Raw genomic sequence first — 25,074 nt, 5'->3', positions numbered from 1 at the left:
TGCCTGCCATTCTGAAAAGGACCCGTTTATCCCGACTCTCTGCTTCCTGTCTGCCAACCAGTTCTCTATCCACGTCAGTATATTACCCCCAATACCATGTGCATTGATTTTGCACACCAATCTCTTGTGTGGGACCTTGTCAAAAGCCTTTTGGAAGTCCAAATACACCACATCCACTGGATCTCCATTATCCACTCGAATAGTTATATCCTCAAAAAATTCCAGAAGATTTGTCAAGCATGATTTCCCTTTCATAAATCCATGCTGACTTGGACCGATCCTGTCACTGCTTTCCAAATGCGCTGCTATTTCATTCTTAATAATTGATTCCAACATTTTCCCCACTACTGATGTCAGGCTAACCGGTCTATAATTACCCGCTTTCTCTCTCCCTCCCTTTTTAAAAAGTGGTGTTACATTAGCTACCCTCCAGTCCATAGGAACTGATCCAGAGTCGATAGACTGTTGGAAAATGATCATCAATGCATCCACTATTTCTAGGGCCACTTCCTTAAGTACTCTGGGATGCAGACTATCAGGCTCCGGGGATTTATCGGCCTTCAATCCCATCAATTTCCCGAACACAATTTCCCGCCTAATAAGGATATCCTTCAGTTCCTCCTCCTCACTAGACCCTCGGTCCCCTCGTACTTCCGGAAGGTTATTTGTGTTTTCCTTCGTGAAGACAGAACCAAAGTATTTGTTCAATTGGTCTGCCATTTCTTTGTTCCCCATTATAAATTCACCTGAATCTGACTGCAAAGGACCTACGTTTGTCTTCATTAATCTCTTAGGGAAGTCCAGAACCAGAGGACACAGTCTAAGGATAAGGGGCAAGCCATTTAGGGAGAAACTTCTTCACTCAGAGAGTTGTTAACCAGTGGAATTCCCTACCACAGAGAGTTGTTGATGCCAGTTCGTTGGATATATGCAAGAGGGAGTTAGATATGGCCCTTATGGCTAAAGGGATCAAGGGGTATGGAGAGAAAGCAGGAAAGGGTACTGAGGGAATGATCAGCCATGATCTTATTGAATGGCGGTGCAGGCTCGAAGGGCTGAATGGCCTACTCCTGCACCTATTTTCTATGTTTCTATGACCCCCTGCACACGAGTCACTGTCAGGAGAGGGCCGGACCTGACTTGGCTGTTATGCCTCCTGTGGTCACACAGCTCTTCCTGACTCAGGTGTGAGGCCACTTGCGTGAAGCACGGGGGGGGTGGGGGTGGCAGTGTAACAGCACCCAGGGGAAAGGGCAGGAATTGAAAGCATGTGATGTTTATGATCAGCTGGGGACAGCATTCACTTATGTCGACTGCAAGTTTCTGGAAAGAGCTACAATATCTTCTTAAAAACATTAGAAATGAAATTCCATTTTCATGGAGCAATTTAGTTACATCGACTCAGAAATTTGATGGCATTCACACCCATTTTTCAGGTGTCTAAGCATCCAACATGGTGGCTGTGCCTATGCACACATTGCGAGCCAGGAGTGTGCTGTCCACCATACTGTGCACACATTGTGAGCCAGGAGTGTGCTGTGCACCATACTGTGCACACATTGCGAGCCAGGAGTGCGCTGTGCACACATTGCGAGCCAGGAGTGCGCTGTGCACACATTGCGAGCCAGGAGTGTGCTGTGTACCATATTGTGCACACATTGCGAGCCAGGAGTGTGCTGTGCACCATACTGTGTACACATTGCAAGCCAGGAGTGTGCTGTGTACCATATTGTGCACACATTGCGAGCCAGGAGTGTGCTGTGCACCATACTGTGCACACATTGCGAGCCAGGAGTGTGCTGTGCACCATACTGTGCACACATTGCGAGCCAGGAGTGTGCTGTGCACCATATTGGCAAAGACAGAGAAAGAGGCACAAGGGGCTGTCATCACCTGCCAATCGACAGAAACAGTTTCCTCACAACAGAACATAGCCCCTCACTGAGCTCAGGACCTGCCCAATGACAATTAGCCTCGAACGTACCTGGTGACCATAAAAGAATTAGCCGTTACACCTCAGCAGCATTCTGTGATGCACGGTATAAGGCTCCTGTACTTATAAACCAGTTAAACTTCTGACGTACCGCTCACAATGCCAGGGGAGAACGGCCGGTATATATTACATGCAATGTAAAGCACAGAAACAGGCCATTCGGTCCATGCTGGTGTTTATGATCCACATGAGCCTCCTCCCACCCCTCTTCTTCTCACCCCATCAGCATATCCTTCGATTCCTTTCTCCCTCATGTTTATTTAGCCTCCCCTTAAATGCATCGATACTATTCGCCTCAACCACTCCCTGTGGTAGCGCGGTCAAAATGTTGACACAGACAGATGAAGCTACAAGATTCAGTTACCCTGCTGAAATGAGGTCTGTTCAAAAAACACAGCTTCTGCCAGGTGCTCCTTGATGTGCTTTTCCTCTTCCTCCTTTTGCTGTTGCTCTTTTGTCGATGGGAGGAGAACAGAAATCACCTCCTTTTTGCCCAGTGCTTTACGCTGGCTTTGTTCCGACACTTGCAGTCGGAATTTGTCTATGACACCATAATGGCAAGGCCGCACGTCTCTATGGCGAATAACGCTGGAGAGAGAGCGAGAGAGAGAGAACAGTTCTTGTGTTTCATTGAATAAAACATCCTTAACGGCTGCGAACTACAGGATCAGGGCACCCCTCAATAAACCACGCTGCACTGGGGCCAACTGCGAGCTAAAGGCAGAACAGTAGCATAGTGGTTAAGTTACGAGACTAATAATCTGGAGATATGAGTAGCCATCTTGGCACCTGGGGAATTGTTCCATTTTTTAAAAAATCTGGAACAAAAAGCTAGTGTCAGTTCTGGTGACCGTGAAACTACAGGATTGTCATAAAAACCCATCTGGTTCACTAATGTCCTTTAGGGAAGGAAATCTGCCGTCCTTACTCAGTCTGGCCAATATGTGACTCCAGACCCACAACAATGTGGTTGACTAACTGCCCTCTGAAATGGTCCAGCGAGACACTCGGTTGTAACAAACCGCTACAGAAAACATTAAGAATAAAACCCGACGGACCACCCGGCATCGACCTCGGCAGCGGCTACGGACACGACAACAGCCCACCCAGCCCAGTCGACCCGGCAAAGTGCTCCTCAATAAAATCTGGGGACTTGTGCCACAATAGGGAGAGCTGTCCCACAGACTGGTCAAGCAACAGCCTGACATAGTCATACTCACAGAATCCTACCTTTCAGCCAATGTCCCAGACTCCTCCATCACCATCCCTGGGTATGTCCTGTCCCACGGGCAGGACAGACCCACCCGAGGTGGCGGCACAGTGGTGTACAGTCGGGAGGGAGTGGCCCTGGGAGTCCTCAACATTGACTCCAAAACCCATGAAGTCTGATGGCTTCAGGTCAAGCATGGGCAAGGAAACCTCCTGCTGATTACCACCTAGCGCCCTCCCTCAGCTGATGAATCAGTACTCCTCCATGTTGAACACCACTTGGAAGAAGCACGGAGAGTAGCAAGGACACAGAATATAATCTGGGTGGGGGACTTCAATGTCCATCATCAAGAGTGGCTCGGTAGCACCACTACTGACCGAGCTGGCCGAGTCTGAAGGACATAGCTGCCAGACTGGGCCTACAGCAGGTGATGAGAGAACCAACACGAGGGATAAACCTACTTGACCTCGTCCTCACCAATCTACCGGTCACAGATGTATCTGTCCATGACAGCATTGGTAGCAGTGACCACCGCACGGTCATTGCGGAGACAAAGTCCTGTCTTCAGACTGAGGACACCATCCATCGTGTTGTGTGGCACTACTACCGTGCTAAATGGGATAGATTCAGAACAGATCCAGCAGCTCAAAACTGGGCATCCATGAGGCGCTGTGGGCCATCAGCAGCAGCATAGAAAATAGATGCAGGAGTAGGCCATTCGGCCCTTCGAGCCTGCACCACCATTCAATATCATGGCTGATCATGCAACTTCAGTACCCCATTCCTGCTTTCTCTCCATACCCCTTGATCCCTTTAGCCATAAGGGCCAGATCTAACACCCTCTTGAATATATCTAACGAACTGGCCTCAACAACTTTCCGTGGTAGAGAATTCCACAGGTTCACAATTCTCTGAGTGAAGAAGTTTCTGCTCATCTCGGTTCTAAATGGGTTACCCCTTATCCTGAGACTGTGACCCTTGGTTCTGGACTTCCCCAACATCGGGAACACTCTTCCTGCATCTAACCTGTCCAATCCCGTCAGAATTTTATATACTTCTATGAGATCCCCTCTCATTCTTCTAAATTCCGGTGACTATAAGCCTAGTCGATCCAGTCCTTCTTCATATGTCAGTCCTGCCATCCCGGGAATCAGTCTGGTGAACCTTCACTGCACTCCCTCAAAAGCAAGAATGTCCTTCCTCAGGTTAGGAGACCAAAACTGCACACAATACTCAAGGTGTGGTCTCACCAAGGCCCTGTACAGCTGCAGTAAGACCTCCTTGCTCCTATACTCAAATCCCCTCGCTACGAAGGTAGCATGCCATTAGCTTTCTTTACTGCCTGCTGTACCTGCATGCCTACCTTCAATGACTGATGTACCATGACACCCAGGTCTCATTGCACCTCCTATTTTAATAATCTGTCACCATTCAGATAATAATCTGCCTTCCTGTTTTTGCCAGCAAAGTGGATAACCTCACACTTATCCACATTATACTGCATCTGCCATACATTTGCCCATTCACCTAACCTGTCCAAGTCACCCTGCAGCCTCTTAGCATCCTCCTCACAGCTCACGCCACCATCCAGCTTAGTGTCATCTGCAAACGTGGAGATATTACATTCAATTCCTTTGTCTAAATCATTAATGTATATTGTAAATAGCTGGGGTTCCAGCACTGAACCCTGCAGCACCCCACTAGTCACTGCCTGCCATTCTGAAAAGAACCCGTTTATTCCTACTCTTTGCTTCCTGTCTGCCAACCAGTTCTCTATCCACTTCAATACATTACCCCAAATACCATGTGCGTTAATTTTTGCCACTAATCTCTTGCGTGGGACCTTGTCAAAAGCCTTTTGAAAGTCCAAATACACATCTACTGGTTCTTCCTTGTCCACTCTACTCGTTACATTCTCAAAAAATTCTAGAAGATTTGTCAAGCATGATTTCCCTTTCATAAATCCATGCTGACTTGGGCCGATCCCGTCACTGCTTTCCAAATGCGCTGTTATTTCATCCTTAATAATTGATTCCAGCATTTTCCCCACCACCAATGTCAGGTTAACTGGTGTATAATTTCCTATTTTCTCTCTCCCTCCTTTTTTTAAAAAGTGGGGTTACATTAGCCACCCTCCCATCCATAGGAACTGAACCAGAGTCCATGGAATGTTGGAAAATGACCACCAATGCATCTACTATTTCTAGGGCCACTTCCTTAAGTACTCTGGGATGCAGACTATCAGGCCCTGGGGACTAATCGGCCTTCAGTCCCTTCAATTTCCCCAACACCATTTCCTGACTAATAAGGATTTCCCTCAGTTCCCCCTTCTCGCGAGACCCTCGGTCCCCTATTATTTTCGGGAGGTTATTCGTGTCTTCCTTAGTGAAGACAGAACCAAAGTATTTGTTCAATTGGTCTGCCATTTCTTTGTTCCCCATTCTGATTGCAAGGGACCTACATTCGTCTTCACTAATTTTTCTCTCGTCACACATCTATAGAAGCTTTTGCAGTCAGTTTTTATGTTCTCTGCAAGCTTACTCTCATACTCTATTTTCCCCCTCCTAACATTAACAGTCATCTGGCACCACACCAGTCTGCATTGACCCACTCTTATAAAAACAGATGCAAAGTATTCCTTAAGAATCATACCTACATCTTCCGCCTTCACACACAGATTTCCTTTATGGTCTCTAATAGGCCCCACTCTTTCTCTAGTTATCCTCTTGCTCTTAATGTATTTATAAATATCTTTGGGTTTCCCCTGATTTTACTTACCAACATTCTTTCATGCTCTCTCTGTTTGCTTTCCTGATTTTTTTTTAAAATTGTACCCCTGCACTTTTTGTGCTCCCCTGGGGTTTCTGCAGTATTGAGCCCTCAGTATCTTGCATTAGCCTCCCTTTTTTTCTTTATCCTACCCTGTACATCCCTTGACATTCAGGGGCCTCTAGATTGGTTATCTCCATCCTTTTTCTTTAAAGGAACACTCAGGATCTCCTCTTTGCCTCCCACTGCTCTGACACTGATTTACCATCAAGTAACCGTTTCCAGTCCACTATGGCCAAATCCCATCTTAGCTCAGCAAAATTGGTTTTACCCCAATTGAGAAAAATTTTTCCTGGTCCACCTTTTTCCTTAACTACCCTAAATCTTACTGAATTATGATCACTAGCACCAAAATGCTCTCCCACTGATACCCCTTCCACCTGCCCAGCTTCATTCCCCAAAACCAAGTTCTGAACTCTTCAATTCAACCCATATGGCCTCATTTGATAATCCTTGTAACATATCATCCATCCCTCCTCACAGCTGTAATTGTTTCTTTAATCAATACTGTGACCCCCACTCCTTTTTACCCCCTCTCTATCAGTCTGTAAACCCTGTAACCAGGAATGTTGAGCTGCCATACCTGCCCCTCTTTCAGCCATGTCTCAGTAATAGCTATAATATTGCACTCCCAAGTGTCTATCTGTGCTCTCAGCTCATCTGCCTTATTCCCTAAACTCCTTGCATTGAAGTTTATAGCATTTAGTGGTGCCAAACTCCCTTGTTGTCTATTTTCCAGTCCTTCTTTCCTCTGTCTTCCAAATTCACTTTCTATTTTTCTGCTGCCCATTTCCTTCTTTGCTTCTTTCCCCAATGCGGTTCCCATCCCCCTGCCAAGCTAGTTTAAACCCTCCCCAACAGCACTAGCAAGGATATTGGTCCAGGCTCGCTAGAGGTGCACCCCGTCCGACTTGTACAGGTCCCACCTTCCCCAGAAACGGTCCCAATGCCTCAGGAATCTAAAACCCTCCCGCATTCATCTTCTCTATCCTCCTATTTCTGTACTTGTACTCACTAGCATGTGGCACCGGCAGTAACCCGGAGATTACGATCTTTGAGGTCCTGCTTTTTAATCTCTCTCCTAGCTCCCTAAACTCTGCCTCTAGGACCTTATCCGTCTTTCTACCTATGTCACTGGTACCGATATGGACCACTGTTTTATGAAAGGGAAATCACGTTTGACCAATTTACTGGAGTTCTTTGAGGATGTAATGAGCAGGGTGGATAAGGGGGAACCAGTGGATGTGGTGTATTTGAATTTCCAGAAGACATTCGATAAGGTGTCACATAAAAGGTGCACAAGGTAAAGGTTCACAGGGTTGGGGGTAATACATTAGCATGGATAGAGGATTGCTAACTAACAGAGAACAGAGAGTCGGGATAAATGGTTCATTCTCTGGTTGGCAACCAGTAACTAGTGGGGTGCCGCAGATATCAGTGCTGGGACTCCAACTATTTACAATCTATATCAACGACTTGGAAGAAGGGACTGAGTGTAACGCAGCCAAGTTTGCTGATGATACAAAGATGGGAGGAAAAGCAATGTGTCAGGAGGACACAAAAAATCTGCAAACAGACATAGACAGGCTAAGTGAATGGCAAAAATTTGGCAGATGGAGTATAATGTCAGAAAGTGTGAGGTCATGCACTTTGGCAGAAAAAAAATCAAAGAGCAAGTTATTAGTTAAATGGAGAAAGATTGCAAAGTGCCACAGTACAGCAGGACCTGGGGGTACTTGTGCATGAAACACAAAAGGATAGTATGCAGGTACAGCAAGTGATCAGGAAGGCCAATGATATCTTGGCCTTTATTGAAAAGAGGATGGAGTGTAAAAGTAGGTAAGTCTTACTACAGCTATACAAGGTATTGGTGAGGCCACACCTGGAATACGGTGTACAGTTTTGGTTTCCATATTTACGAAAGGATATACTTGCTTTGGAGGCAATTCAGAGAAGGTTCACTAGGTTGATTCCGGGGATGAGGAGGCTGACTTATGAGGAAAGGTTGAGTAGGTTGGGCCTCTACTCATTGGAATTCAGAAGAATGAGAGATGATCTTATCGAAACGTATAAGATTATGAGGGGGCTTGACAAGGTGAATGCAGAGAGGATGTTTCCACTGATGGGGTAGATTAGAACTAGGGGGCATGATCTGAGTATAAGGGGCCACCCATTTAAAACAGAGATGAGGAGAAATTTCTTCCCTCAGAGGGTTGTAAATCTGTGGAATTTGCTGCCTCAGAGAGCTGTGGAAGCTGGGACATTGAATAAATTTAAGACAGAAATAGAGAGTTTCTTGAGCGATAAGGGGATAAGGGGTTATGGTGAGCGGACGGGGAAGTGGAGCTGAGTCCATGATCAGATCAGCCATGATCTTATTAAATGTCGGAGCAGGCTCGAGGGGCCGAATGGCCTCCTCCTGCTTCTATTTCTTATGTTCTTATGTTCGAAGGTGCCACATAAAAGGTTACTGCAGAAGATAAAAGTTCACAGGGTTGGGGGTAATATAGTGGCCCAGAAATCCCGCTCGGCTGCTTCCTGCGGGCGATCGGGTAAAAAAGTTTTAAAAGATGCGGACCTACCTGTTCCTGCTGTGTCCCGGTCCTGAGGCCACTGACTGAGCGCCGCAGCGTGTACGCCAGGACGTGCGCAGGGCGGGAGCTGCAGCCACATGGTTCTGGGCAACCAATCAGTAAAGAACGTTCTCATTCATAATAATGGGAACTCCGTAAGTTGGAGTTCCCATTATTATGAATGAGAAACCCCCCCCTAAACACACAAAACTTTAATAAAAAAGACAAAGAATACACCACATATTTTTATTAAGTTAAATTGAAGTTATTTATGTATTACAAAAAAATATATTTTTTCGAATTAAAAAATGTTTTTTTAAAATTATGGTCTAAAATAAACTTACCGTAGTGGGGAGGGTTTTTAAACAGTAAAACGTGTTTTAAAAAATTTTTTATTATGTTTTTATGTATTTTAAAACTCTTATGCTTATAAAAGTAGGCTATGCGCATGCTTTTATCAGGCACGAAAGTTTTGAGGACATTTGCTCAAATCCCACAATCTTGCCCATGTGAATGTCCTCGCTCCCGAGATGTGGAGGATCTGTCAAGCTCCAGCTCGACAGATCGGAAAAGCCGGTTTTCAGTGCATGCGGACCCGGGGGGCCGGAATTTCTGGGCCATTAGCATGGATAGAGGATTGGCTAATGAACAGAAAACAGAGAGTCGGGATAAATGGTTCATTCTCTGGTTGGCAAACAGTACCGAATGGGATGCCGCAGGGATTGGTGCTGGGGCCTCAACTATTTACAATCTATATTAATGACTTGGATGAAGGAACCTATGTAATGTAGCCAAGTTTGCTGACGATACAAAGATGGGTGGGAAAGCAAATTGCGAGGAGGACACAAAAAATCTGCAAAGGGATATAGACAGGCTAACTGAGTAGGTTGGGCCTATACACATTGGAGTTCAGAAGAATGAGAGGTGATCTTATCGAAACATACAAGGTAATGAATGGGCTCGACAAGGTGGATGCAGAAAGGATATTTCCATTCATTGGGGAAACTAAAACTAGGAGACATAGTCTTGGAATAAGGGGCTGCCCATTTAAAACCGAGATGAAGAAGAATTTCTTCTCTCAGAGGGTTGTAAATCCACGTTGTGAGAGTTGTGGAAGCTGGGTCTTTGAATATATTTAAGACGGAGAGAGACAGATTTTTGAGCAATAAGGGAATAAAGGGTTTTGTGGAGCGGGCAGGGAAGTGGAGCCGAGTCCAAGATCAGATCAGCCATGATCTTATTGAATGGCGGAGCAGGCTTGAGAGGCCAAATGGCCTACTCCTGCTCCTATTTCTGATGTTCTTGTTACAACCTCTGGCTGTTCATCCTCTCCCCCAGAATGTCTCTACTGAGGGAGCATTGCACTGTTGGAGGGGCAGGACTGAGGGAGTGCTGCACTGAGATTATGCACTTAGGGACATAAAAACATAAGAATTAGGAGCAGGAGTAGGCCATTCAGCCCATTGAGCTTGCTCTGCCATTCAGTAAGATCATGGCTGATCTTCTACTTGAACTCCACTTTCCTGCACTGATTCCCTTAATATTCGAAAATCTAGCGATCTGCGTGTTGAATATGCTCAAAGACTGAGCCTGCAAGATTCACAGCCCCTACAACAGTGAAGAAGTTTCTCCTAAATGGCCGACCCCTTATTCTGAGAATGTGACCCCTGGTTTTAGACTCCCCAGCCAGAGGAAACATCCTCCCTGCATCTTCCTTATCAAGCCCTGTAAGAATTTTGTATGTTTCAATGAGATCACCTCTGATTCTTCTAAACTCTAGAGAATATGGGCCAATTGTACTCAATCTCTCCTCATAGGACAATCTCCCCACCCCAGGAATCAGTCTGGTGAACCTTTGTTGCACTCCCTCTATGGCAAGTATATCCTTCCTTCGGTAAGGAGACCCAAACTGTACACAATACTCCAGGTGCGGTCTCACCGGGGCCCTGTATAATTGCAGTAAGATGCCTTTACTCTTATACTCAAATCCTCTTGTAATAAAGGCCAACATATCATTTGCTTTCTTAATAGCTTGCTGTACCTGCAGGTTAACTTTCAGTGACTGGTGTACAAGAACACCCAGGTCCCTCTGAACACCAACATTTCCCAATCTCTCACCATTTAAAAAAAATACACTGCTTTTCTATTTTTCCTACCAAAGTGAATAATTTCACATTTCTCCACATTATATTCCATTTGCCAAGTTCTTGCCCACTCACTCAGCCTGTCTATATCCCCTTGAAGCCTCTTTGCATCCTCCTCACAACTTACATTCCCGCCTAGCTTTGTATCATCAGCAAACTTGGATATATTACATTTGGTCCCCTCATCCAAATCATTGATATAGATTGTGAATAGCTGGGGCCTAAGCACCGATCCTTGCGGCACCCCACTAGTTACAGCCTGCCACCCGAAAATGACCCGTTTATTCCTATTCTTCGTTTTCTGTCTGTTAACCAATCCTCAATCCAGGCTAGTATATTACCCCCAATCCCATGAGCCCTAATTTTGTTTAATAATCTCTTGTGTGGCACCTTATCGAATGCCTTCTGAAAATCCAAATACACCCACTGGTTCCCCTTATCTATTCTACTAGTTACAACCTAGGATTTTGAAAGAGGTGGCTATAGAGATAGTGGATACATTGGTTGTGTGTCTTCTTCCGTGAAGACAGACACAAAGTATTTGTTTAATTTCTCTGCCATTTTCTTATTCCTCATTATAATTTCTCCTGTCTCAGCCTGTAAGGGACCGATATTTACTTTCGCTAATCTTTTTACATACTTATAGAAGCTTTTATTGTCTGTTTTTATGTCTCTCGCTAATTTACTCTCATATTCTATTTTGCCTTTATCAAGTTCTCAGTCCTCCTTTACTGAATTCTAAAATCCTCCCAATCCTCAGGCTTACTGCTCTTTTTTGGCAACATTATAAGTCTCTTCCTTTGATCTAATACTATTTTTAACTTCTCTTGTTAGCCATGGCTGTGCCACTTTTCCTGTGGGGTTTTTGTGCCTTAAAGGAATGTATATTTGTTGTAAATCATGTATTAATTATTTAAATGGTAGCCATTGCTTGTCTACCGTCAAACCTTTTAATGTAGTTTCCCAATCTACCTTAGCCAACTCGCCCCTCATACCACGTAGTTTGCTTTGTATAGATTGAAGACCCTAGATTCGGATTTAACTATATCACTTTCAAACTCAATATAAAATTCTATCATGTTATGGTCACTCTTCCCTAAAGGCCTCTTTACTATAAGGTTATTAATTAACCATTTCTCATTGAACAGTACTAGATCTAAAATAGCCTGTTCCCTTGTTGGCTCCTCAACATACTGATCTAGAAAACCATCTTGCATACATTCCATGAATTCGTCCTCTACAAGATTACTGCATATTTGGTTTGCCCAGTCTATGGGCCCAAGTTTCAAGCCGCGCCTAGAACGGCGCAGTCCTGACCTGGACACCCGTTTTTCGCGCCACAAAGTGCACCTAAAAAAAAACCTCCAGATTCTCCACCTCCCTGCAGGTCCTCTGGCACTCGGCGCAGCGCAGCAGGAGCTGTAGGGGGCGGAGCCAGGTCCCTGCGCCGAAAACAGTGCTGGGACCTCTGCACATGCGCGCTACAGTGGGCGCGCAAGTGCAGTAGCTCCAGGCGCCCGAAACTGTGTGGGAGGGGCCGAAGCACGCAGCCCCTAGCACTGGCCGAATGGCCTCACTGGGGCTGCATGAATAAGGCTCCTCCCACGGCCAGCTCCTGCTTCCTCCCGACCCGACTCGACTCCCGCCTCCAGACTGGACCTGACACCCCGCTCCCCCCCCCCCACCCGGACCGGACCAACCCCCGCCCCCCAGACCGGACCCCCCCCCCCACGCCTGGATCCGACCTGACCTCACTCTCCCCGACCTGACCTCCCTCTCCCTCCCTCCCTCCCTCCCCCCCCGACCCGAACCGAACTCCCTCCCACCATCCCCCCGACCCAACCCAACGCTACCTACCTGTAAATCTGGTGCTGGGGACGGGCCCTGCTTGAAGTCTCGGGCCCGGCCCGTTCAGCCTCCCAGCCTCCCCCCCCCCCCCAACCCCCTTCCCCCCCCCCCCAATCTCCTTCCCCCCCATCTCCCCTTTATCCCCTTCCCCCATCCCCCCTTCTCCCTCCCTCCCCCCATCCCCCCTTCTCCCTCCCTCCCCCCCCATTCCTCCCCCTTCTCCCCATCCCTCCCCCTTCTTCCCCATCCCTCCCCCTGCTTCTCTCCCTCTACCCCCCTCCTCCCCTCGCTGTCAGAAACACAGACACTGACAGACAGAGAATGAGAGACACACAGACAGACGAGATAGAGACACTGACAGAGACACACTGAGGGGGGCATCCCAGCACACTGTTGGAGGGCTCCCGGTGCTGCAGTCGGTAAGTAGAAAATGTTTTATTTATTGATTTTAAAAAAAAATTTATTAATTTTTTTTGATTGATTTATTGATGTATTTATCATTTATTATTGATGATGGCTCTTCATTTGTAAAACTGAAGTGTTTAATGTTTGTAAACTTCCCTTTAAACACCCCCCCCACCATTCCCTACGCCTGATTTGTAACCTACGCCTGATTTTCTAAAGTGTAGACAAGGTTTTTTTGAGCGTACAAAAATCTTCACTTACTCCATTCTAAGTTAGTTTGGAGTAAGTTTTCACTGACGAAACTTTGAAAACAGGCGTAAGTGGCCGGACACGCCCCCTTTTGAATAAAAAATTCTGTTCCAAAGTGAAACTGTTCTAACTGACTAGAACTGGAGCAAACTAAATAACGAGAATTCCGATTTCTAAGATACTCCATTCTACACCAGTTGCTCCTAAAAATCAGGAGCAAATCATGTGGAAACTTGGGGCCTATATGTCGATTGAAGTCCCCCATGATTACTGTATTACCCTTGTTACATGCACCTTTAATTTCCTGATTTTTACTGAGACTATAAAAGGCAAGTTCTGTCTCGGCTTGTGTCATGGTCAATGATAATTGTAAAAAGAGAACAGATTTCACTCCTTCAGTCTAAGCCATAAACCCTCCTCGACTGTGTTGCAGCCTTGGAACACCCACCCTTAACATTAATATCTACCCAATGCTCCCTGAGCACCACAGTAAAGTAACGGTTTAATGTGACAAACAGTCTTCACTTACATGTCGACACAGCACTGAGGCTTCACTGCACCCGCAGCATCAACAACAACATATTTGTTTGGGGCTGTGCACAGAACTGAAAGCACAAGGACAAAGTGTTAGCACATTAAAGTAGCCTCACCAAATAATAGGCATTTACCGTAAGTCAATATGATAATGCAGGTATACCTTTGAATTTCAAGGCAAACTCGTAAGGGTTGTAAAGAGTCAACACTTGTTTATGTGTTGACTGATCATCCGCATAAAATATCAGTTCTGTTGGGAATACAAAGACGGGAAGATTTCCTTCCACAAGTTCTGGCTGTTGCCTATGATGCTGCATTGGCGCTGAATGTTTTCAATGTTCTTGTTCACTTAAACCCCTTTAAAATTTCACGCTTTTTACAGTCCTCTGAACATTTTGACATGCCTGTAAATACAAAAAAAGATGGTTTTTAGAATGAAATTCACAGAGGCATATATTAGAACATTGCACAATAACGATGCTGATCAATTTTTAAATCGCCTTTTGATGCAGTTCCAGGATGAGAACTGACGTCATAAGCATCCAATCGCTCTCAAACAAGCAGCCATTTCGCTACACATCTACCAAACAACCCGTGTTGACAATTCAGCAGTATTATACTGTGCACAATTATGGTCTCCTTATCTGAGGAAGGATATACTTGCCTTAGAAGCGGTGCAACGAAGATTTACGAGATTGATTCCTGGGATGAGAGGGTTGTCCTATGAGGAGAGATTGAGCCTATACTTTCTGGAGTTTAGAAGAATGAGGGGCGATTTCATTGAAGCACATGATTCTGAGGGGGATTGACAAGGTAGAAGCTGAGAGGTTGTTTCCTCTGCCTGGAGAGTCTACAACTAGAGTGCATATCTCAGGATAAGGGTTGGCCATTTAAGACTCAGATGAGGAGAAATTTCTTCACTCAGAGGGTTGTGAATCTTTGGAATTCTCTACCCAAGGGCGGTGGGTGCTCAGTCGTTGAGTATATTCAAGCCTGAGATCGATAGATTTTTGGACTCTCAGGGAATCAAGGGATATGGAGATCGTGCATGGAAGGAGTTGAGGTCGACGATCAGCCATGATCTTATTGAATGGCGGAGCAGGTTCGAAGGGTCATATAGGCTACTCCTACTATTTCTTATGTTCTAAGCTTATTCCCATTAGTATTCTAATACTTCTTTCAGATGAGAAGTTAAACCGAGGCCCCGTCTGCTCTCTCAGGTGGACGCAAAAGATCCTATGACACTATTTCAAAGAGGAGCAGAGGAGTTAACTCTGGTGTCCTGGCCAATATTTATCCCTCAACCAACAACAAAACAGATTATCTCGTCATTATCACTTTGCTGTTTTGTGGGAGTTTGTTGTGCACAAATTGGCTGCCACGTATCCTACATTACCATTGACTGCATTCCAAAAGTACTTCAATGGCTGTAAAGTACTTTGGGACGTCCGGTGGTTGTGACATTTGGGGCTATATAAATGCAAGTCTTTCTTTCTCAAACACACCCAATTTGGGAGCAACTGAATTCTAAACATTCCTACGTCTTTGACTCTATCTGACAAGGTGGATCATTCCAAACAGAACACAATTTGAATAAAGAATGTTCTAATACTAGTTATCTCCTGTGGCATGTTACAGGGCGAGACGTTAAACCAAGGCCCCATCTCAGGTGGGGGTAAAAGATCCCACGGCACAACATCGAAGATGGGAGGGCATTTTGGTGCTAGTGATCATAATTCAGTTAGATTTAGGGTAGTTATGTAAAAGGACAAAAATAGATCAGGAATAAAAGTTCTCAATTGGGAGGAATGCCAATTTTACTAAGCTGAGATGTGATTTCGCCAAGGTGGACTAGAAACAGCTACTGAAAGTTAAATCAGTGTCAGAGCAGTGGGACGCATTCAAGGAGGAGATAGTGAGGGTTCAGAGCAAGTATGATCACTTAAAGAACAAATCTAGAGTCCCCTGGATGTCAAAGGACATACAGGGTATGTTACGTATGTAAAACACCAGAGGGCGCAACTGTTGGAGGCCCAAGGGTCACCTGCACACCTTGTGCAAGGGAGTATAAAAGGTTGTCTACCATGCTGCTTAGGCACTCTGGAGTCGTATTAAAGAAACTGAGGTCACATCAGTTTTAGTTCACAGTACTCAGTCTTGTGGAGTTCCTCCATACCTAACAATTAGCGATGAGTAACAGATTACGAATTTTCACGCGATCATGGCTGCCGTTGGTATTTGAGAGAGATTTGTAGAGAGTGATGATTGGGAAGCCTTCGCTGAGCATATTGACCAGTACTTCGTGGCCAATGAGCTGGATGGGGACGATAAAGCGATCAAGTGCAGGGCGATTCTCCTCACTGTGTGTGGGTCCACAATATACGGCCTCATCAAGAATCTGCTAGCACCGGAGAAGCCAGCGGAGAAGACACATTCAGAATTGTGTAAGCTGGTTCGGAACCATCTCAAGCCGAAGGAGAGCGTCTTAATGGCCAGGTATCGCTTCTACACGCAGCACCGCTCCGAGGGTCAGGACGTAGCGAGTTATGTCGCCGACCTGAGACCCCTTGCGGGAACTTGCGAATTGTTGGATTTTGGGGGAAAATGCTGCGGGACTTTTTTGTGCTTGGAATCGGCCACGAGGTCATTCTTCAAAAGCTGCTGTCCGCCGAATCCCTAGACCTAAGCAAGGCCATTACGATAGCCCAGGCATTCATATTCACGAGTTATAATATCTTCCCAGCATCGAAGCTCACCGGCAAGTACTGTGCATAAAATAACGTTGCTAGCAGGCAGAACTGCATATGGCAGGGCCTACACATCTGCAGCTGCAAGACCTAGGATGACTCAGTGTCCGCCATCAGGCGTGAATGCAAATCCATTAGCACCATGTTGGCGCTATGGGGGTAATCATTGAGCCCATCAATGTCGATTCAAGCACGACGTGTGCAAAGGCTGCGAAACAATGGGGCAGCTCCAGCGAATGTGCAAGAGTGCTGCGACTCACCACGTGGCAGAGTCGATGATCGATCTGGTGCGGATCACGCAGAATAAACAAGAGAGGCAACTCAACTGGAGGAAGAAGTGTATGGGGCACACACCTTCACCACCAAGAGATTCCTATTATGCTGAAAGTCAAATTGAACGGTATTCTGGTATCAATGGAGTTGGACACGGGGGCAAGTCAGTCAATTATGAGCCAGAAGGCTTTTGAGAAACTGTGGGGCAACAAGGCACAAACGCCCAAACTGAGCCCGATTCAGACAAAGCTGCGCACCTACACCAAAAAGCTCATACCAGCCACTGGCAGTGCGACAGTTAAGGTATCATACGATGGAGTTGTGCATGATTTATCACTGTGGATTGTACCAGGCAATGACCCAATGCTATTCGGCAGAAGCTGGCTGGGAAAGATTCGATGGAACAGGGACGACATCAAAGCACTATCTTCAGTGCCTGATGCCTCGTGCGCCCAAGTTTCCGTCGCTATTAGAACCAGACATCGGCAACTTCACAGGCGCCAAAGTGCAGATCCATCCAGTCCCTGATGCATGGCCTATTCATCACAAGGCTCGAGCGGTTCGCTGCTGCCATCTTCCAGAAGAACATGGAGAGTCTACTGAAATCGGTTCCGCGCACCGTTATGTTTCAAGACGACACCCTGATCACCGGTCATGACACCATCGAACATCTACACAACCTGGAAGAGGTTCTAAGTCGACTAGACAGAGTGGGACTCAGGCTGAAACACTCCAAGTGTGTTTTCCTGGCGCCAGAGGTCGCATTTTTGGGGAGAAAGATTGCGGCAGACGGCATCAGACCCACGAACTCTAAGACGGAGGCCATCAAGAATGCACCCAGACCACAGAATGTGACAAGAGCTGCATTCGTTCCTGGGATTCCTCAACTATTTTGGTAACTTTCTAGTCGGGTTAAGCACTTTGCTGGAACTGGTGCACATGTTGCTACGTAAGGGTGGTGACTGGGTTTGGGGTAAATCTCAAGAGACAGCCTTTGAGAAGGCCAGAAACCTACTTTGTTCTAATAAGTTACGTACTGTATGACCCGTGTAAACGATTAGTGCTAGCTTGTGATGCATCTTCGTACAGGGTCGGCTGTGTGTTACAGCAAACCAATGTATCGAGCAAACTTGCATACGCGTCTAGAAGTCTGTCTAAGGCTGAGAGAGCCTATAGTATGGTCGAGAAAGAGGCGTTAGCATGTGTATATGGAGTTAAGAAAATGCACCAATACCTATTTGGACTTCGGTGTGAGCTTGAAACCGACCACAAACCGCTCATTTCACTGTATTCAGAAAGCAAAGGTATAAACACCAATGCTTTGTCCCGCATCCAAAGATGGACATTAACACTGTCCGCCTATGACTATGTTATCCGCCACAGACCAGGCACAGAGAACTGTGGTGATGCCCTCAGTCGGCTACCATTGCCCACTCACAGGGGTGGAAATGGCGAAGCACGCAGACTTGCTCCTGGTCATGGATGCTTTTGAGAGCGAGGAGTCACCAGTCACTGCTCACCAGATCAGAACCTGGACCAGCCAGGATGCTGTGCTATCACTTGTAAAAGGTTGCGTCCTCAATGGGAGCTGGTCGGCCATTCCCGGGGAGATGCAAGATGAAATTAAGCCGTTTCACTGATGCAAAGATGAAATGTCCATCCAGTCGGATTGCCTCCTATATGGTAATCGCATGGTTTTGCCAAAAAAAGGCAGGGAAATGTTCATACGCGACTTACACAGTACCCACCCAGGAATAGTCATGATGAAGGCTATAGCCAGGTCGCAAGTTTGGTGGTCCGGCATTGACTCGAACTTAGAGTCATGCATACACCAATGCAACACGTGCTCACAACTGAGCAATGCACTAAGGGAGGCTCCATTGAGTCTGTGGTCATGGCCCTCCAAACCGTGGTCCAGGATCTACATAGATTTTGCAGGCCTCTTTCTCGGAAAGATGTTTTTAGTTGTAGTGGACGCTTACTCTAATTGGATTGAATGCATAATCATGTCATCCAGCACAACCCTACCACCATTGAAAGCCTCCGGGCTATGTTCGTCACCCATGGCTTGCCCGGCGTCCTTGTCAGTGACAATGGACCGTGTTTCACCAGCTTGGAATTCAACGAGTTTATGACCCGCAATGGCATCAAGCATGTCAGGTCTGCCCCGTTTAAGCCCGCGTCGAACGGGCAGTCCAAACTATCAAGCACAGCTTGAAACGCGTGACGGAAGGCTCCTTGCAGACCCACTTATCTCGGGTTCTGCTCAGCTACCGGACGCGACCCCACTCGCTCACTGGGGTTCCCCCTACAGAATTGTTAATGAAGAGAGCACTCAAAACCAGGCTCTCCCTAGTCCACCCGGATCTAAATGATCATGTGGAAACCCGGCGTCACCGGCAAAACATGTGCCACGATCGCGCGATATTGATGTTAGTGACTGTGTTTGTTCTGAATTACGGTCATGGTCCTAAATGGGTTGCTGGCACCGTCTTGGCCAAGAAGGGGAATAGAGTGTTTATAGTCAAACTGTTGAATGGACAAATGTGCAGAAAGCATTTGGATCAGACCAAACTACGGTTCACCGACAACCAGGAACAACCTGAAGAGGACATCACCATCATCGATCCACCAACACGCACCCAACCAGCAAGAGGATGAACCCACCATTCCCAACAGTCCGATCAGACCAGCCGCGCCGCAGTGCAGCAATGGTCCAACCAACTCACCCATGCCAAGAGTTTGAACTCAGATAATCAACCAGGGAGCGTAGGGCCCCACATCATCTCAACTTGTAAATAACTTGGTGAGTGATGTTATGTATGTAAACATTGTAACTGTGTAAGACTTGCCACCGGAGGGCGCAACTGTTGGAGGCCCAAGGGTCACCTGCACACCTCGTGCAAGGGAGTATAAAAGGTTGGCTGTCATGCTGCTTAGGCACTCTGGAGTTGTATTAAAGAGACTAAGATCACATCAGTTTTAGCTCACAGTACTCAGTCTTGTGGAGTTCTTCCATACCTAACAGGGCAAGATAAAGAAAAAAAGAGAGGCTTATGACAGATACCGAGGGCTCAATACTGCAGAAACCCTAGAGGAGTATAGAAAGTGCCGGGGTGAAATTAAAAAGGAAATCAAGAAAGCAAAGAGAGCATGAAAAAATGTTAGCAAGTAAAATCAAGGAAAACCCAAAGATGTTTATAAATACATTAAGAGGATAACTAAAGAAAGAGTAAGGCCTATTAGAGACCATAAAGATAATTGGTGTGTGGAGGCAGAAGACGTGGATATGGTTCTTATCGAATACTTTACGTCTGTAAAGTATCTGGTCAATCATCACACTGTTGTTTGTGGGAGCTTGCTATGCACAAATTGGCTGACCCGTTTCCCACATTACAAAAGTACTTTATTGGCTGTAAAATGCTTTGAGAAGTCCGGTGGTTGTGAAAGGTGCTATATAAATCCAAGTCTTTCTTTTTCTGTTTTCACAAACATGAGGTGCACAGCAAACATTGCAATCAGGGAGGTGGAGTGTGAAATATTAGAAGAAATAAACATCGTTAGAGAGGAAGTATTTCGAGGTTTAGCAGCTTTGAAAGTAGATAAATCCCCAGGCCCGGATGAAATGTATCCCAGGTTGTTAAGAGAAGCAAAAGAGGAAATAGCAGAGGCTCTGAGCATCATTTTCCAATCCTCTCTGGCTATAGGTGTGGTGCTGGAGGACTGGTAACATTGTACCTTTGTTTAAAAAGGGAGAAAGAGATAGACCGAGTAATTACAGGCCAGTCAGCCTAACCACGGTGGTGGGAAAATTAATGGAAAAAATCCTGAGGGACAGGGTAAATCTTCACAGATTAATCAATGACATTCATGGATTTATTAAGGGAAGGTCGTGTCTGACTAACTTGATTGAATTTTGAGAGGAGGTAACCAGGAGGGTCGATGAGGGCAGTGCGTTTGATGTAGATTATATGAATTTAGCAAAGCTTTTGATAAAGTTCCACATGGCAGACTGGTCACGAAAGTAAAAGCCCATGGGATCCAGGGCAAAATGGCAAGTTGGATCCAAAATTGGCTCAGAGGCAGGAAGCAAAGGGTAATTGGTTGATGGGTGTTTTTTGAACAGAAGGCTGTTTCCAGCTGGATTCCGCAGGGTTCAGTACTAGGTTCCTTGCTTTTTGTGGTATATATCAATGATTAAGACTTGAATGTAGGAGGTATGATTAAGAAGTTTGCAGATAATATAAAAATAGGCTGTGTGGTTGATAATGAAGAAGAAAGCTGCAGACTGCAGGAGGATATAGGAACTGGTCAGGTGGGCAGAACAGTGGCAAATGGAATTCAATCCGGAGAAGTGTGAGGTAATGCATTTGGGGAGGGCTAACAAGGCAAGGGAATATAAATTGCAGCCTAGCTGGGTGCGTATGAAGTGCGCAAAAGCTGGTTCTTGTGGCACAATGCGCCGAAAACCGGTTTTTCCAATCTAGCAAAATTTCTTCTGACAGATTCTACGCATCCCCGCAGGAAGGACAATGCCCAACTTTTGCCAGGCGAATGTCCTTCAAACCTTTACGCTTAGTTAAAGCAGGCGTATAGCTTACTTTTACCAGCGTAACACTTTAAATTTAGTCTTTCTATGTTTTATCATTAATTTTTATATTAAAACCTTATTTTATTTTTAACACTATTAAAAAAAAATTCAAAAAGTGTTTTAAGATGTATTTTTTTTTAAAACATTTAGTTTCAATTAATTTTAAATACATGGTGTTTTTTTTATTTATTGTGCTGTGTTTCGGTGTTTTCGGGGGTTATTCTCATTGATAGTAATGGGAGCCCATACAGAGCTCCCATTTTTATCAATGAAAATACTAGATAGTTATTGGTCATCCAGGCCCACGTGATTCCATCAGATGCGTCCGTACGTGGAAGACAGGTTCCCACCTCCCACCCTGCTGCGCAGCGAATAAAGGGACCTTGGAGTACATGTTCACAAATTTCTGAAGGTAGCAGGCCAGGTAGATAAGGTGGTTAAGGCGGCATACGGAATACTTGCCTTTATTAGTCGAGGCATAGAATACAAGAGCAGGGGGTTATGCTTGAACTGTATAAAACACTGGTTAGGCCACAGCTAGAGTAGTGTGCACAGTTTGGTCACCACATTACAGGAAAGATGTGATTGCACCAGAGAAGGTACAGAGGAGATTTACTAGGATGTTGCCTGGACTGGAGAGTTTTAGCTATGAGGAAAGATTGGGTTGGAAAGATAGGCTGTGGCTGTTTTCTTTGGAACAGCGGAGGGGAGACCTTCTTGAGGTGTATAAAATTATGTGGGGCCTAGATCATCATCATCATAGGCAGTCTCTCAAATCGAGGATGACTTGTTTCCACGTCAAAAAGTTCACAGGTGCTTCAATGAAGGACCGAAAATTCCAGGTCCCGAACTAAATCTTGTGTGGAAGATGCCTGCGTGTGGATTTTTTTAACGTGTGGTGACCGCCTAGATAGAGTGGATAGGAAGGACCTGTTTCCCTTAGCAGAAGGGTCAACAACCAGGGGGCACAGATTTAAAGTAATTAGTAGGAGGTTTAGAGGGGATTTGAGGGGAAATTATTTTCACCAGAGGGTGGTGGGGGTCTGGAACTCACTGCCTTAAAGGGTGATAGAGGCAGAAACCCTCAGCACATTTAAAAAGTACTTGGATGTGCATTTGAAGCTACAGGGCTACGGACCTAGAGCTGGAAAGTGTGTTTAGGCCGGATAGCTCTTGGTCGGTTGGCACGGACACGACAGGTCGAAATGGCCTCCTTCTGCGCTGTAAATTTCTATTTTTCTATGAGGCCAGGCGTGAAGGCACGGGATATTTGGAGCAGGAACACAAGAATGGGAGACCATTCAGCCCTTCAAGCCTGTTCTGCCATTCAATTAAATCATGGCTGATCTGTAGCTAAGCTCCAATCACCTGCCGCTGATCGACAGCCCTCTCAACTCCTGATCATGAAGCAGTCCATGCCTGCCTGCATTCAGGCTTGGGCTGGTAAGTAACAAGTGCCAGGCAATGACCATCTCCAACGAGAGAGTCTAACCACCTCCCCTTGACTGTCAACGGCATTACCATCGCCAATTCCCCCACCATCAACATCCTGGGGGTCACCATTGACCAGAAGCTTAACTAGACCAGCCACATAAATACTGTGGCAACAAGAGCAGGTCAGAGGTTGGGTATTCTGCGGCGAGTGTCTCACCTCCTGACTCCCCAAAGCCTTTCCACCATCTACAAGGCACAAGTCAGGAGTGTGATGGAATACTCTCCACTTGCCTGGATGAGTGCAGCTCCAATAACACTCAAGAAGCTCGACGCCATCCAGGACAAAACAGCCTGCTTGATTGGCACCCCATCCACCACCTTCAACATTCACTCCCTCCACCACCGGCGCACCGTGGCTGCAGTGTGTACCATCTACCAACTCACCAAGGCTTCTTCGGCAGCAACTCCCAAACCCGCGACCTCTACCACCTAGAAAGACAAGGGCAGCAGGCGCATGGGAACACCACCACCTCCAAGTTCCCGTCCAAGGCACACACCATCCTGACTTGGAAGTATATCGCCGTTTCTTCATCGTCGCTATGTCAAAATCCTGGCACTCCCTCCCCAACAGCATTGTGGGAGCACCTTCACCACACAGACTGCAGCGGTTCAAGGCGGCGGCTCACCGCCACCTTCTCAAGGGCAACTAGGGATGGGCAAGAAACACTGGCATTCCCAGGAACGAATAAAAACAAAACCCTCAAATATTTGCGCTCCTCCAATTCAGGCCTATTACACATCCCAATTTTAATCCCCATACCATTGGCAGCCGTGCCTTCAGCTGCCTGGGCCCTAAGCTCTGGAATTCCCTCCCGAAATCTCTCCCCCTCTCTATCCTGCTTTAAGACGCTCCTTAAAACCTACCTCTTTGACAAAGCTTTTGGTCACCTGCGCTAATATCTTCTTATGTGGCTCGGTGTCAGATTTTGTTTGATAATCGCTCCGGTGAGGCTCCTTGGGATGTTTTACTACATTAAAAGGTGCTATATAAAGGCAAGTTGCGTCGCGCTGTTGGAGGGTCGATGCTGACGGAGCGGCGCGCTGTCGGGGGGGGCGGTGCTGACGGAGCGCCGCGCTGTCGGGGGGGGCGGTGCTGACGGAGCGTCGCGCTGTCGGGGGGGGGGGGCGGTGCTGACGGAGCGTCGTGCTGTCGGGGGGGGGCGGTGCTGACGGAGCGCCGCGCTGTTGGGGGGGCGGTGCTGACGGAGCGCCGCGCTGTCGGGGGGGGCGGTGCTGACGGAGCGCCGCGCTGTCGGGGGGGGGGGGGGCGGTGCTGACGGAGCGCCGCGCTGTCGGGGGGGCGGTGCCGAGGGAGTGCCGCACTGTCGGAGGGGCAGTAAAACACCCCTCGCTCACTCGGCACTGCCTCGGGAGCGGGACTCCAACCCGCGAGTGAGGGAGCTGCCAGGCCCCGGCTTTACTGACAGCCCATGTCGTCACCGGGCCTCCGCCGCCCTCGCCCAGTCTCCCGTCCCCGAGCCGCTCCTCGGTCTCGCCCGGCTCTCACAGCCGGCCTGTGGGTGGCTCGTGGCTCTGAGCCCCCCGCCCGCCTGTCACGACCCCGGCCCCGCTTACCGGGCTCCGCTTCTCGGCAGCGCTGCTGTGCCGCGGGGCCGCCGGGATAGTGGAGGACCCCCGCTCCCGCACTGACGTCACTGGGCAGCTGGGCCACCGCGGGGAGGGGCAGGTCACTGTGGGGGGGGGAGCAGGGCACTGTGTGGGGGGGAGGGGGCGGGTACTGTGTGAGGGGGGGGGTGTAGGGCACTGTGTGGGGGAGGGGCAGGGCACTGTGGAGGAGGACACGGGGAGGGGCGGGGGAAAGGGCAGGGCACTGTGGGGGGGAGGGGCAGGGCACTGTGGGGGGTAGGGGCAGTGCACTGTGCGGGGGGGCAGTGTGATGGGGGGGAGAATGGAGCTGTGTGATGGGGGGGGTCAGTGAGATGGCCGGGGGGCAGCAGAGCCAATCTCCGATGAACAAACTGCCCGCTTTATTTCAGCAGCTTTGTTACCAGCAGAGGAGACAGAACTTTGGGGTGGCGGTAAGGAGGGTGGACGGTTGATGGGAATAATTAGTTGGGATAATCGGTAACCCTTTCTAAAAATTACTGATTGTAACTTTGGGGAAAATGCAGTAACATTAATCACCGTACTGTACTGGAAAGTAATTACACGCTGTACTCTTGC

General features: G+C 47.1%; 1 protein-coding gene across 4 annotated transcripts in view; it reads right to left on the bottom strand.

Annotated features, from left to right (window-relative positions):
- mospd1 (motile sperm domain containing 1) overlaps positions 1-24,550 on the bottom strand; it is a 57,279-nt gene extending 32,729 nt beyond the window's left edge. Inside the window, exons 1-4 of one of the 4 annotated variants that reach the window (XM_070882070.1) lie at positions 24,466-24,550; positions 13,949-14,189; positions 13,781-13,856; positions 2,358-2,581 (exon numbers count right to left, since the gene is read on the bottom strand). In XM_070882070.1, coding sequence (XP_070738171.1) covers positions 2,358-2,581; positions 13,781-13,856; positions 13,949-14,102 — 454 coding nt within the window. In that variant the 5' untranslated portion in view covers positions 14,103-14,189; positions 24,466-24,550. Of the gene's footprint in view, positions 1-2,357; positions 2,582-13,780; positions 13,857-13,948; positions 14,190-14,449; positions 14,581-23,274; positions 23,713-23,754; positions 23,999-24,465 lie in introns of those variants that run through there. The other 3 variants (XM_070882069.1, XM_070882072.1, XM_070882071.1) reach the window with 3 other exon arrangements.
- Positions 24,551-25,074: the final 524 nt, after the last annotated feature.

The sequence above is a fragment of the Pristiophorus japonicus genome, chromosome 6, assembly GCF_044704955.1.
Source record: "Pristiophorus japonicus isolate sPriJap1 chromosome 6, sPriJap1.hap1, whole genome shotgun sequence".
Taxonomy (NCBI): Eukaryota; Metazoa; Chordata; class Chondrichthyes; family Pristiophoridae; genus Pristiophorus; species Pristiophorus japonicus.
Note: the sequence above shows the minus strand (reverse complement) of the source record. Positions and strands in the feature narration are given on the sequence as shown.